The 15,882-nt window shown below is 45.5% G+C and overlaps 1 protein-coding gene across 16 annotated transcripts in view; it reads left to right on the top strand.

The window, feature by feature from the left end:
* Positions 1-15,882, top strand: part of cacna1g (calcium voltage-gated channel subunit alpha1 G) — a 199,397-nt gene that overhangs the window by 139,290 nt on the left and 44,225 nt on the right. For all 16 annotated transcript variants that reach the window (XM_090212291.1, XM_036956460.2, XM_090212290.1 and 13 more), the window contains one exon: positions 13,821-13,947. In XM_090212291.1, the coding sequence (XP_090068417.1) occupies positions 13,821-13,947 (127 nt within the window). The remainder of the gene's footprint in view (positions 1-13,820; positions 13,948-15,882) is intronic.

Genomic DNA, 15,882 nt, shown 5'->3' with positions numbered 1-15,882 from the left:
GACCATCCTACCGATCCTCGACTTCGGTGATGTCATCTATAAAATAGCCTCCAACACTTCACTCAACAAACTGGATGCAGTCTATCACAGTGCCATTCGTTTTGTCACCAAAGCCCCATATACTACCCACTATTGCGACCTGTACGCTCTCGTTGGTTGGCCCTCGCTTCATACTCATCGCCAAACCCACTGGCTACATGTTATCTAAAAGTCTCTGCTAGGTAAAGTCCCGCCTTATCTTAGCTCACTGGTCACCATAGCAGCACGCGCTCCAGCAGGTATATCTCAAATCAAATCAAATGTATTTATATAGCCCTTCGTACATCAGCTGATATCTCAAAGTGCTGTACAGAAACCCAGCCTAAAACCCCAAACAGCCAGCAATGCAGGTGTAGAAGCACGGTGGCTAGGAAAAACTCCCTAGAAAGGCCAAAACCTAGGAAGAAACCTAGAGAGGAACCAGGCTATGTGGGGTGGCCAGTCCTCTTCTGGCTGTGCCGGGTGGAGATTATAACAGAACATGGCCAAGATGTTCAAATTTTCATAAATGACCAGCATGGTCAAATAATAATAATCACAGGCAGAACAGTTGAAACTGGAGCAGCAGCACGGCCAGGTGGACTGGGGACAGCAAGGAGTCATCATGCCAGGTAGTCCTGAGGCATGGTCCTAGGGCTCAGGTCCCCCGAGAGAGAGAAAGAAAAAGAGAATTAGAGAGAGCATATTTAAATTCACACAGGACACCGGATAGGACAGGAGAAGTACTCCAGATATAACAAACTGACCCTAGCCCCCCGACACATAAACTACTGCAGCATAAATGCTGGAGGCTGAGACAGGAGGGGTCAGGAGACACTGTGGCCCCAACCGATGACACCCCCGGACAGGGCCAAACAGGAAGGATATAACCCCACCCACTTTGCCAAAGCACAGCCCCCACACCACTAGAGGGATATCTTCAACCACCAATTTGCCATCCTGAGACAAGGCCGAGTATAGCCCACAAAGATCCCCGCCACGGCACAACCCAAGGGGGGGCGCCAACCCATCTCACTGGTCACCCCCAAAGCCAATTCCTCTTTTGGTCGTCTTTCCTTCCAGTTCTCTGCTGCCAATGACTGGAACGAACTGCAAAAAATCTCTGAAGCTGGAGACTCATATCTCCATCACTAGCTTTAAGCACCAGCTGGCAGAGCTACTCACAGATCACTGCACCTGTACATAGCCCATCTGTAAACAGCCCATCTATCTACCTAACCTCTTCCCCACAAAGGAACATACAGTATTTGTTTATTTATCTTGCCCCTTTGCACCCCAGTATCTCTACTTACACATTCATCTTCTGCACATCTATCATTCCAGTGTTTAAATTGCCATATTGTGATTACTTCGCCACCATGGCCTATTTATTGCCTTAACTCCCTCATCTTACCTCATTTGCACTCACTGTACATATACTTTTTGTTTTCTTTTGTTCTACTGTATTATTGACTATGTTTTGTTTATTCCATGTGTAACTCTGTGTTGTTGTATGTGTCGAACTGCTTTGCTTTATCTTGGCCAGGTCGCAGTTGTAAATGAGAACTTGTTCTCAACTAGCCTACCTGGTTAAATAAAGATGAAATAAAAAAATAAAAAAATATCATAGGACTAAATTAAAATAATGGAGAAAATCAACGCTTGACAAAACTCTACAGCATTAATAGCTAAAAAGTATGCAGATCAATTTCTTTTCACATTCAAACTATCACACAAACAAAAGGGAGAAGAGCAACACACTAGAGCATTGGAATTCTACTTGTGATTTTCAGTTTGTCGGTTCAGAGTCTTTAGTTTGGTTTCAGGGGAGGAGAGGACTGTGTGAATTAAACATGAGTCTGTGTTTTCCCCTCAAGCATTGGAGTGTGTAAGGTTCACACACACACACACACACACACACACACACACACACACACACACACACACACACACACACACACACACACACACACACACGATTAGAAGAAGACATTATATACATCCCTGACTGAGGTGACATTACGGCCAGTGAGAAAGAGTCCCTGTTCCTCTCTACTCATCTTTTTCTTCTCTTCAGCTCATTCATTCGTCCATCCTCAGTGACTGTTCTGTTCTAACACTCTGCATACTGGATATGCTGAATTAGGTAAGAAGGAAAAGACAAGGAGAGAAGAAAAAAACGATCCTACACTCTACTCCAACTACTCACATTGTCCCAGATACCAGTGCATGCGTGTGTATTTACGTCTCTGTCTGCAGGTGTGTGTGTTGGTTTTCCTCATTACGGATATTAATGCCATTATACAGAAGCAGAGAGGAGTCTCCAGGAGAGTGTGTGTGTGTATTTCTTTGTTTAACATGGCACATACACACCACTGTGTTCATCCATCAACACTGTGACCTCAATTCAGGCTTCACCACAGGGAATCCTGTTATTAGCACCTAAATGTCCCCTTTAAGACCCCTTACCTCCCCTTTATGTCTCCTTAAGTCACCTTATTTCAACATAGCTCTCTCACAATTAGCTGCAACCAGAGGGAAGATAGACGGTTCCAAAATGCCAGGGTGGTGGGGGTCAGGAGTGTTAGCCACATTGTCTATTGATGTATCCTCTCTGTCTTCCCTTGGTTGACCCCTGTCAGCTGTGTGTTTTGGCTCACCCGTCTCTCCCATCTGGGGGGTTGTATCCTCGTACCCCTCGCCCCGTGACTGAGTAGGGTAGGGTCCATCTCTCCTTCCATCTCTAAAGTACCTCCCTCTATCCATCCCTCCATCCATCTCTCCTTCCCCCTTCATCCTCCATCCCTTGCTCAGAGACGTTTAATCAGAGTCGTTCTCTGCTCGGGAACGAGCGTCTCGCTTATTGCTTTACTTGTTGTCGTTCCTCCGAGCGAGGGAAGGACGGAGGGAGGGAAACCATGAATGAATAGACATTTTCCATGTATGAATAGACAGTATTGAAAGAGTCCCTGCTATAATCATCAGTGTGTATTGACTTGTCATAAAAGACTTGGCAAGACAAGCACCTTGACTACACCCTAACAATGTTTTTGTTCCAAAGACGCATCGTCTTGAATGTCATGAGGAGAAATCACTGCTTTTATATGCAGACTTAGAAAACAATGAGGTAAAAAACACTCATGATTTACTGTGCTAGATACATAAGCAGGGACATGGGAACGGTAGGAGAGACGAGACCCTACTTAACTGTACAAACAAAGATGGCAAGTTTCTATCCTCTGTGGACTCGCCAAATTTCTTGCCGCTTCTCCCTCGTCTTCTCATGTTTCCTCCTTCTATCTCGCTCTCTGGTATACACTGAGGGTATGGTCGGGGCATGGGGAGGGAGAGAAAAGCTTTTACAAAAAGTGGTCAAATATATAAAAGGTAGATTTTACACTTGGATTTTTTGGCAAGGACATATACAGTATTCTACCCTCCACAACATAACCCTCACTCCAAATCAAAACTCTAAACCTACAACCTGATTTTGGACAAAATGACCTGGAAGGATTACTGCTAACAAAGAGTATTATTTCCAAGCTATACAGCAAATACTCTGGCAAACAAACAACAGAAACCTGAAAACACCATCCAACCTTGCTAGGACAGAACATATCTGACTGCAACTTCAATTAATACTGAGGAGGGAAGTGAGAGGAGTCAAAGCCCTTGAGCTCAGCAATGGCCGGATAGTTTCACAGCCTACCTCACCCAAATGCCGAGGTCTTTGAAGCCCCCTCCGGCACTTCAGAGGACATTACAATACAGGAAGAGACACCTTTTGCTGACTATTATAAAATTTGGAACATAAGCAACAGCAGGTGAACACACTCCAGTCAGCACAAAAAAATAGTCCAGCTCAACAACACCCCCTCAACCAGACCCGGAGAGCTGGAGGTGGAGAGAGACATATCTGCACTATGGACTGTGGTGAGACAATATCAACAGGAGAAAGAGCAGGAGAAAAAGAACAAACAGCAAACATATATACATGATCAAATACAAATCCTAGAATCAACTATTAAATACTGCCATAATCCACTGGATTCTCCAATTACATTGAATGAACTACAGGACAAAATACAAACCCGCCAACCCAAAAAGGCCTGTGGTGTTGATGGTATCCTCAATAAAATCATAAAATATACAGACCACAAATTCCAATTGGCTATATTTAAACTCTTTAACAGTGTCCTTAGGTCTGGCATCTTCCCCAATATTTGGAACCAAGGACTGATCACCCAATCCCACAAAAGTTACACAAAAGTTTAACTTGAGTCAAACGTTTCGGGTAGCCTTCCACAAGCTTCCCACACTAAGTTGGGTGAATTTTGACCCAATCCTCCTGACAGAGCTGGTGTAACTGAGTCAGGTTTGTAGACCTCCTTGCTCGCACACGCTTTTTCAGTTCTGCCCACAAATCTTCTATAGGATTGAGGTCAGGGCTTTGTGATGGCCACTCCAATACCTTGACTTTGTTGTCCTTAAGCCATTTTGCCACAACTTTGGAAGTATGCTTATGGTCATTGTCCATTTGGAAGAGCATTTGCGATCAAGCTTTAACTTCCTGACTGATGTCTTGAGATGTTGCTTCAATATATCAACATAATTTTCCTACCTCATGATGCCATCTATTTTGTGAAGTGCACCAGTCCCTTCTGCAGCAAAGCACCCCCACAACATGATGCTGCCACCCCTGTGCTTCATGTTTGGGATGGTGTTCTTCGGCTTGCAAGCCTCCCCCTTTTTCCTCCAAACATAACGATGGTCATTATGGCCAAACAGTTCTATTTTTGTTTCATCAGACCAGAGGACATTTCTCCAAAAAGTACGATCTTTGTCCCCATGTGCAGTTGCAAACTGTAATCTGTCTTTTTTTATGGCAGTATTGGAGCAGTGGCTTCTTCCTTACTGAGCGGCCTTCCAGGTTAGGTCGATATAGGACTTGTTTTACTGTGGATATAGATACTTTTGTACCTGTTTCCTCCAGCATCTTCACATGGTCCTGGTTCTGGGATTGATTTGCACTTTTCGCACCAAAGTACGTTCATCTCTAGGAGACAGACCTCGTCTCCTTCCTGAGCGGTATGATGGCTGCGTGGTCATATGGTGTTTGTACTTGCGTACTATTGTTTGTACAGATGAACGTAGTACCTTCAGTCATTTGGAAATTGCTCCCAAGGATGAACCAGACTTGTGGAGGTCTACAATTTATTTTTTGAGGTCATGGCTGATATCCTTTATTTTCTCATGATGTCAAGCAAAGAGGAACTGAGTTTGAAGGTAGGCCTTGAAATACATCCACAGGTACACCTCCAATTGACTCGAATGATGTCAATTATCCTATCGGAAGCTTCTAAAGCTATGACGTAATTTTCTGGAAATTTCCAAGCTGTTTGAAGGCACAGTCAACTTAGTGTATGTAAACGTCTGACCCACTGGAATTGTGATACAGTGAATTAATTATATGTGAAATAATCTGTCTGTAAACAATTGTTGGAAAAATGACTTGTGTCATGCACAAAGTAGATAGTCCTTGTCACGCCTGACCTTAGATATCTCTGTTTTCTGTATATTTTGGTAAGGTCAGGGTGTGACTAGGGTGGGTACGCTAGTTTTTGTATTGTCTAGGTTTTTTTGTAGGTCTAGGGGTTTTGTGTTACGGTGGGTGAATGAGGACCCAAAAGCGAATTAACGTAAACAGAGCTTCTTTAATAACAAAACAAACGTAGGCTCAGATGGACCGGCAGATTCCGACAGGACAGGACAAGGTTGCAGCAAACATGACGATAGTCTGGTTCAGGCATGACTAACACAAACAAGAATCCGACAAAGACAGGAGCAGGAACAGAGAGAGATATAGAGACCTAATCAGAGGGAAAAAGGGAACAGGTGGGAAAAGGGGTGAACGAGGTAGTTAGGAGGAGACAAGGAACAGCTGGGGGAAAGAGGGGGAGAAAAGGTAACCTAATAACGACCAGCAGAGGGAGACAGGGTGAAGGGAAAGGACAGAAACAAGACACAACATGACAATACATGACAGTACCCCCCCACTCACCGAGCGCCTCCTGGCGCACTCGAGGAGGAAACCTGGCGGCAACGGAGGAAATCATCGATCAGCGCACGGTCCAGCACGTCCCGAGAGGGAACCCAACTCCTCTCCTCAGGACCGTACCCCTCCCAATCAACTAGGTACTGATGACCACGGCCCCGAGGACGCATGTCCAAAATCCTACGGACCCTGTAGATGGGTGCGCCCTCGACAAGGATGGGGGGGGGGGGGGGAGACGAGCGGGGGCGCGAAGAACGGACTTGACACAGGAGACATGGAAGACCGGGTGGACGCGACGAAGATATCGCGGAAGAAGAAGTCGAACTGCGACAGGATTAATGATCTGAGAAATACGGAACGGACCAATGAACCGCGGGGTCAACTTGCGAGAAGCGGTCTTAAGGGGAAGGTTCTGAGTGGAGAGCCAAACTCTCTGACCGCGACAATATCTAGGACTCTTAGTTCTACGCTTATTAGCAGCCCTCACAGTCTGCGCCCTATAACGGCAAAGTGCAGACCTGACCCTCTTCCAGGTGCGCTCGCAACGTTGGACAAAAGCCTGAGCGGAGGGGACGCTGGACTCGGCGAACTGAGATGAGAACAGCGGAGGCTGGTACCCGAGGCTACTCTGAAAAGGAGATAGCCCGGTCGCAGACGAAGGAAGCGAGTTGTGGGCGTATTCTGCCCAGGGGAGCTGTTCTGACCAAGACGCAGGGTTGCGAAAAGAAAGACTGCGTAAGATGCGACCAATAGTCTGATTGGCCCGTTCTGCTTGACCGTTAGACTGGGGGTGAAAGCCGGAAGAGAGACTGACGGAAGCCCCAATCAAACGGCAAAACTCCCTCCAAAATTGAGACGTGAATTGCGGACCTCTGTCCGAAACGACGTCTGACGGAAGGCCATGAATTCTGAAAACATTCTCGATGATGATTTGTGCCGTCTCTTTAGCAGAAGGAAGCTTAGCAAGGGGAATAAAATGAGCCGCCTTAGAGAACCTGTCGACAACCGTAAGAATAACAGTCTTCCCCGCTGACGAAGGCAGTCCGGTGACAAAATCTAAGGCGATGTGAGACCACGGTCGAGAGGGAATGGGAAGCGGCCTGAGACGGCCGGCAGGAGGAGAGTTACCGGACTTAGTCTGCGCGCAGACCGAACAAGCAGCCACGAAGCGACGCGTGTCATGCTCCCGGGTGGGCCACCAAAAACGCTGGCGAATGGAAGCAAGCGTACCCCGAACGCCAGGGTGGCCGGCTAACTTGGCAGAGTGAGCCCACTGAAGAACGGCCAGACGAGTAGGAACGGGAACGAAAAGAAGGTTCCTAGGACAAGCGCGCGGCGACGGAGTGTGAGTGAGTGCTTGCTTTACCTGCCTCTCAATTCCCCAGACAGTCAACCCGACAACACGCCCCTCAGGGAGAATCCCCTCGGGGTCAGTGGAGGCTACTGAAGAACTGAAGAGACGAGATAAAGCATCAGGCTTGGTGTTCTTAGAGCCCGGACGATAAGAAATCACGAACTCGAAACGAGCGAAAAACAGCGCCCAGCGCGCCTGACGCGCATTAAGTCGTTTGGCAGAACGGATGTACTCAAGGTTCCTATGGTCAGTCCAAACGACAAAAGGAACGGTCGCCCCCTCCAACCACTGTCGCCATTCGCCTAGGGCTAAGCGGATGGCGAGCAGTTCGCGGTTTCCCACATCATAGTTACGTTCCGACGGCGACAGGCGATGAGAAAAATACGCGCAAGGGTGGACCTTGTCGTCAGAGAGGGAGCGCTGAGAAAGAATGGCTCCCACGCCCACCTCTGACGCGTCAACCTCGACAACGAACTGTCTAGTGACGTCAGGTGTAACAAGGATAGGTGCGGATGTAAAACGATTCTTGAGGAGATCAAAAGCTCCCTGGGCGGAAACGGACCACTTAAAGCACGTCTTGACAGAAGTAAGGGCTGTGAGAGGGGCTGCCACCTGACCGAAATTACGGATGAAACGACGATAGAAGTTCGCGAAGCCGAGAAAGCGCTGCAGCTCGACGCGTGACCTAGGGACGGGCCAATCAATGACAGCTTGGACCTTAGCGGGATCCATCTTAATGCCTTCAGCGGAAATAACAGAACCGAGAAATGTGACGGAGGAGGCATGAAAAGAGCACTTCTCAGCCTTCACAAAAAGACAATTCTCTAAAAGGCGCTGGAGGACACGTCGAACGTGCTGAACATGAATCTGGAGTGACGGAGAAAAAATCAGGATATCGTCAAGGTAAACGAAAACAAAGATGTTCAGCATGTCTCTCAGGACATCATTGACTAATGCCTGAAAGACAGCTGGAGCGTTAGCGAGGCCGAAAGGAAGAACCCGGTATTCAAAGTGCCCTAACGGAGTGTTGAACGCCGTCTTCCACTCGTCCCCCTCCCTGATGCGCACGAGATGGTAAGCGTTACGAAGGTCCAACTTAGTGAAAAACCTGGCTCCCTGCAGGATCTCGAAGGCTGAAGACATAAGAGGAAGCGGATAACGATTCTTCACTGTTATGTCATTCAGCCCTCGATAATCTATGCAGGGGCGCAGGGACCCGTCCTTCTTCTTAACAAAAAAAAACCCCGCTCCGGCGGGAGAGGAGGAGGGGACTATGGTACCGGCGGCAAGAGCTACAGACAAATAATCTTCGAGAGCCTTACGTTCGGGAGCCGACAGAGAGTATAGTCTACCCCGGGGGGGAGTGGTTCCCGGAAGGAGATCAATACTACAATCATACGACCGGTGTGGAGGAAGAGAGGTGGCCCTGGACCGACTGAACACCGTGCGCAGATCGTGATATTCCTCCGGCACCCCTGTCAAATCACCAGGCTCCTCCTGTGAAGAAGAGACAGAGGAAACAGGAGGGATAGCAGACATTAAACATTTCACATGACAAGAGACGTTCCAGGAGAGGATAGAATTACTAGACCAATTAATGGGTCGGATTCTTCTGTTACGGTGCGTGAATGAGGACCCAAAAGCGAATTAACGTAAACAGAGCTTCTTTAATAACAAAACAAACGTAGGCTCAGATGGACCGGCAGATTCCGACAGGACAGGACAAGGTTGCAGCAAACATGACGATAGTCTGGTTCAGGCATGACTAACACAAACAAGAATCCGACAAAGACAGGAGCAGGAACAGAGAGAGATATAGAGACCTAATCAGAGGGAAAAAGGGAACAGGTGGGAAAAGGGGTGAACGAGGTAGTTAGGAGGAGACAAGGAACAGCTGGGGGAAAGAGGGGGAGAAAAGGTAACCTAATAACGACCAGCAGAGGGAGACAGGGTGAAGGGAAAGGACAGAAACAAGACACAACATGACAATACATGACATTTTGTATGTCTATGTTGGCCTGATATGGTTCCCAATCAGAGACAGCTGTTTATCGTTGTCTCTGATTGAGGATCATATTTAGGCAGACCTTTTTCCCTACTTTCTGGTGTGGGATCTTGACTATGTGTAGTTGCCTGTCAGCACTATTTTGTATAGCGTCACGTTTCGGTTGTTCTTTATTGTTTTGTTTAGTTAGTTTCAGTTTATTAAAATATGTGGAACTCTACACACGCTGCGCCTTGGTCTTATTCAGACGACGAACATGACAGTCCTAACCTACTTGCCAAAACTATAGTTTATTAACAAGAAGTTTGTGGAGTGGTTGAAAAACAAGTTTTAATGACTCCAACCTAAGTGTATGTAAACTTCTGATTCTGATTTCAACTGTATGTGTGAACAGCAACCTTGGGAAAATCCTCTGCATTATCATTAACAGAAGACTTGTGCATTTCATCAGTGAAAACAATGTACTGATTAAAAGTCAAATTGGCTTTTTACCAAATTACCGTACGACAGACCACATTTTCACCCTGCACACCCTAATAGACAAACAAACAAACTAAAACAAAGGCAACGACTTCCCATGCTTTGTTGATTTCAAAAAAGCTTTTGACTCAATTTGGCATAAGGGTCTGCTTTACAAATTGAGTGAAAGTGGTGTTGGGGGGAAAACATACGACATCATAAAATCCAGAGACAGGGATGCAGCTTAAGTCCCACCCTCTCAGACATATAAACTCAGCAAAAAAAAGAAACATCCCTTTTTTCAGGACCCTGTCTTTCAAAGATAATACGTAAAAATCCAAATAACTTCACAGATCTTCATTGTAAAGTGTTTAAACACTGTTTTCCATGCGTGTTCAATGAACCATAAACAATTATTGAACATGCACGGTAGGCAATTAAGGTCACAGTTATGAAAACTCTGAAAAACACCAAAAGAAAGATGCCCAGGGTCCCTGCTCATCTGCGTGAACATGCCTTAGGCATGCTGCAAGGAGGCATGAGGACTGCAGATGTGGCCAGGGCAATGAATTGCAATGTCCGTACTGTGAGACGCCTAAGACAGCGCTACAGGGAGACCGGACGGACAGCTGCTTTTCCTCGCAGTGGCAGACAACGTGTAACATCACACATGCGGGACAGGTACAGGATGGCAACAACAACTGCCTGAGTTACACCAGGAATGCACAATCCCTCCATCAGTGCTCAGACTGTCCGCAATAGGCTGAGAGAGGCTGGACTGAGGGCTTGTAGGTTTGTTGTAAGGCAGGTCCTCACCAGCCATCACCGGCAACAACGTCGCCTATGGGCACAAACCCACCGTCGCTGGACCAGACAGGACTGGCAAAAACTGCAATTCACTGACAAGTCGCGGTTTTGTCTCACCAAGGGTGATGGTCGGATTCGCGGTTATCGTCGAAGGAATGAGGGTTACACGGAGGCCTGTACTCTGGAGCGGGATCGATTTGGAGGTGGAGGATCCGTCATGGTCTGGGTCGTGTGTCTCAGCATCATGGGACTGAGCTTGTTGTCATTGCAGGCAATCTCAACGCTGTGCATTACAAGGAAGACACCCTCCTCCCTCATGTGGTACCCTTCCTGCAGGCTCATCCTGACATGACCCTCCAGCATGACAATGCCACCAGCCATACTGCTCATTCTGTGTGTGATTTCCTGCAAGACAGGAATGTCAGTGTTCTGCATTGGCCAGCGAAGAGCACAGATCTTAATCCTATTGAGCAAATCTGGGACCTGTTGGATCGGAGGGTGAGGGCTAGGGCCGTTACCCCCAGAAATGTCTGGGAACTTGTACTGTAGGTGCCTTGGTGTAAGAGTGGGGTAACATCTCACAGCAAGAACTGGCAAATCTGGGGCAGTCCATGAGGAGGAGATGCACTGCAGTACTTAATGCAGCTGGTGGCCACACCAGATACTGACTGTTACTTTTGATTTTGACCCCCCTTTGTTCATGGACACGTTATTCAGTTTCTGTTAGTCACATGTCTGTGGAACTTGTTCAATTTATGTCTCAGTTGTTGAATCGTGTTATCTTCATACAAATATTTACACATATTAAGTTTGCTGAAAATTAACGCAGTTGGCAGTGAGAGGACTTTTTTTTTTTTTTTTGCTGAGTCTATATCAACGAATTGGTGAGACCACTAGAACAGTCTGCAGCACCCGGCCTCACCCTACTAAAATCTGAAGTCAATTTTCTACTGTTTGCTGATGATCTGGTGCTTCTGGTCCCTAACCAAGGAGGACCTACAGCATCACCTAGATCTTCTGTACAGATTCTGTCAGACCTGGGCCCTGACAGTAAATTTCCAAAAACTGTTCCAAAAAAGGTCCAGTTGACAGGACCACAAATATAAATTCCATCTAGACACTGTTGCCCTAGAGCACTCAAAAAAAATATACATTCCTCGGCCTAAATATCAGCGCCACAGATAACTTCCACCGAGCTTTGAACGATCTGAGAGACAAGGCAAGAAGGGCCTCCTAAAGCATCAAAAGGAACATAAAATGTGACATACCAATTAGGATCGGGCAAAAAATACTTGAATCAGTTATAGAACCCATTTATGGTTGTGAGGTCTGGGGTCCGCTCACCAACCAAGAATTTACAAAATGGGACAAACACAAATTGAGACTGCATGCTGATTTCTGCAAATATATCCTCAGTGTACAACATAAACCACCAAATAATAATTGCAGAGCAGAATTAGGCCGATACGCTCTAATTATCAAAATCCAGAAAAGAGACGTTAAATTCTACAATCACCTAAAAGGAAGCTATTCCCAAACCTTCCATAACATAGCGATCACCTACAGATAGATGAACCTGGCGAAGAGTCCCCTAAGCAAGCAGGTTCTGGGACTCTGTTCACAAACACAAACAGACCTCACAGAGCCCCAGGACACAATTATACCCAACCAAATCATGAGAAAACAAAAAGAGAATTACTTGACAAATTAGAAAGAATTAACAAAAATAAATCTGCAAACTAGAATGCTATTTAGCCCTAAACAGAGAGTATACAGTGGCAGAATTCCTAACCACTGTGACTGACCCAAACTTAAGGAAAACTTTGACTATGTACAGACTCAGTGAGCATAGCCTTGCTATTGAGAAAGGCCGTAGGCAGACCGTAGGCAGACCTGGCTCTCAAGAGAAGACAGGCTATGTGCTCACTGCCCACAAAATGAGGTGGAAACAGAGCAGCACTTCCAAAGCTCCTGCCCAATGTATGACCATATTAGAGACTCATATTTCCCTCAGATTACACAGATCTACAAAGAATTTGAAAACAAACCCAATTTTGACAAACTCTCATATCTACTGGGTAAAAAACCACAGTGTCATCACAGCAGCAAGTTTTGTGACCTGTTGACACAAGAAAAGGGCAACACCACTGTAAATACAACCCATATTTATGTTGATTTATTTTCCCTTTTGTACTTTAACTATGTCCACGTCGTTACAACAATTTGAAATGTCTTTATTATTTTTGAACTTTTTGAACAAAAAACTTGACATTTTTGACTGTTTCTTTCACTTTTTTTGTATTATTTACTTAACTTGCTTTGGCAATGTTTACATATGTTTCCCATGCCAATAAAGCCCTTAAATTGAATTAAATTGAATTGAGAGAGAGAGAGAGAGAGAGCAGATGATAGAATTACATTTATGGTCATCCCAAATGTGTTACACTTGTGGTGTGGTGTGAGGGAGTGGATAGGTCTGTGAATGTGTTCGTGTGCGTTTGACCGACTGTGTTTCTCCATATCTGTGTACTGATCAGTGTTATTGATCTGGTCTTAGTCTCAGTGTTATCTCCATATCCTCCGTATATCTTCTCTCAGTTTTTCTCTTAATGAACTATTGATTTCCTTTCACCCTCCCTTCTCGCCGAACATGAGACCACTGGACTGAAGACAAAGCTGAGCTTAGCATGCAGCCTCACGGATAGACAGTCAGGTGGTAGAGAGTGACAGACAAGTAGAAAGACAGAGAGGTTGAAAGACAGACAGAAAGATAGACAGACAGGTAGTAAAGATACCTACTGGTTAGGGGGAGAGACGGTGCAGAGAGAGAGGTGAGACGAGGGGAAGAGGTACTGGAGGGGTGAGGGCAATTGACTGTCACTGATTCCCTGTGACAGAAAAAAGGGCAGAGGGCTAGGAGACGAAGGGTGAAGAAGGGAAAGGGGAAGAGGAAGGAAGGGGAAGGGAAAGGGAAGAGGGGGAGGGAGAGCCACAGGCGTCTCCATCTGGCCTGGCTGCTCTGTAACAGACCTAAACAACTCTTTCTCTTTCTCTCTCTCCTGCACTCTTCATCAGTCTTCTAAGTTTAACATTGTGCCTCTGTGTCTCTCTGTGTTCTCCAGTGTTATCAGCAGGGCGCCAGGTCTGAAGCTGGTAGTGGAGACTCTGATGTCATCTCTGAAGCCTATAGGGAACATCGTGGTCATCTGCTGCGCTTTCTTCATAATCTTTGGTATCCTGGGAGTACAGGTGAGGATAGACAATTTATGCAACCCATACAAAAAGCCCCAGCATATTATTATTCATTTGTAAACATTAAAAAAATAATTCCACTTTGACATTATGGGGTATTGTGTGTAAATCAGTGACACAACATCTCAATTTAATCCATTTTAAATTCAGGCTGTAACACAACAAAATGTGGAAAAAGTCAAGTTTTGTCAATCCTTTCGGGAGGCACATGTTCCCAAAACAATAGGATTCAACCAATGTCAGGGAACATTTTTCTTTCAAGTAGTTTTCACGTCTTAATAACTTTGGTATGAGAACTCGTCTCTACTCCTTATACACACCAAACTCTTCTCTCCACCTCAGAGTTTATTATTATAATAATGTTTTACGTTTATTTAACCAGTAAAATACCATTGAGGTTAGAAACCTATTTTTTGAGGAGGACCTGACAAGAGGTCAGCAGGAGGGGGTCAGCATGTACACATAACACAAGAGCACAGTACAATACATTAAAAAAAAACAATTACAATGGTCAATACCATTTTCTTCTATGAGATTTCAACTCAGACAGTAACACCCTCTCCTACAGAAAAGCATTGTAGGAGGATTGATTCCCCATTTCCGTCGTTGCCCTAGGAACTGTGAATGAGAGCACTGACTGAGAGTGGAGGCTGTAGGATTGTGATGTTGTTGTTTGCGAGGAGCAAAGATATTAATGGAGTAGCCCCAAGCACTGCCTCATACACAACTATTGCTTAAGCCTTCTGGTAGGAAGGGAGGGCCACTTTATCGTGTCATATACTGTAGTTTACAGTGGCCTTGCATTAGTTATGAACCTACGCACTCCGTGATAGACCACTTCCAGTAGCTTAAGGGTAATGGCGGAGGCTCGCATGTAAATAACACAGATAAAAATGTCTCTTAGACAAAATCCTTCCTAACTGACATAGAAAAAAATATATTGAAATACAAACTCAAGTTCAGTTTATTTTCCACGTTTTCAATGTGCTGTTTGAGTGGTTCTCCAGCAAGGTCCTGGGGACCCAAGGGGCTGCACTTATTCGTTTTTGCCTTAGCTCTACACACCTGATTCAAATCAACAAAGCTTGATGATGAGTTGATCATTTGAATCAGCTGTGTAGTGCTAGGCCAAAAACTAAAATGTGCTCCCCTTTGCGTCCCCAGGACCAGGATTGAGAACCACTGACTAACCCAGGGGTGTCAAATTCATTCTTCCTCGGGGGCTGCATTCAGTCTTTAACGAGGTCCTGAAAATTGGTTATATTTCCTCACTGTCCAAATTTGCAAAAAAAAATCCTTTATCCATCTTTTTAGGAATGTTAAATGCTCCCTGACTGTCTAGCTTTCATTTAGATTATTATTAGCGAGCTGGACAAAGTCAAGATTTGGTTTTAGTCATTTGAAAGTATATTGACTTAGTCACCCCCCCCTTCCCCCCTTCCCCAGTGTGTTTGACACCAACCCTGATCTAACCAAATGCCTAGGTACTTAGACAGAGATACTCCTTCGATCAGCTGGCCATTTAATGTTAAATGGACCCCTGAGGGTCTCATTTCGTGAGTTGTCGAAACTCTAACTTTATGCCCTCCTGTGCCACACTCTGGGTTCTGTTGGAGAGAGAGTTTTGCAACCAATCCAACACTCTAGCACCAAAACCAAGGTTTACGAATCTACGCAGCAACAGGGCATGGTCAACAGTGTCGAAGGCTTTCAATAAATCAATAAAACACAGTGGAGTTTGTTGTCCTATGCATCCGGAAAATCACTGATTACCTTGTTTTCAGCTGTTTTGCTCTAAAACCAGACAGATTTTGGTATAAGACTGACAACACTATCAATGGACTGTAACTGACAAGTGGCTAATATGTCATTAATCATAAGCCCCCTCTTCTCCAATCACCCCCTGAGAGGACTTATAGGTCGTACATCAGG

This window comes from Oncorhynchus mykiss, chromosome 20 (genome assembly GCF_057628025.1).
Source record: "Oncorhynchus mykiss isolate SJ-2025 chromosome 20, ASM5762802v1, whole genome shotgun sequence".
NCBI lineage: Eukaryota > Metazoa > Chordata > Actinopteri > Salmoniformes > Salmonidae > Oncorhynchus > Oncorhynchus mykiss.
This window is presented reverse-complemented; position numbering and strand designations above follow the sequence as displayed.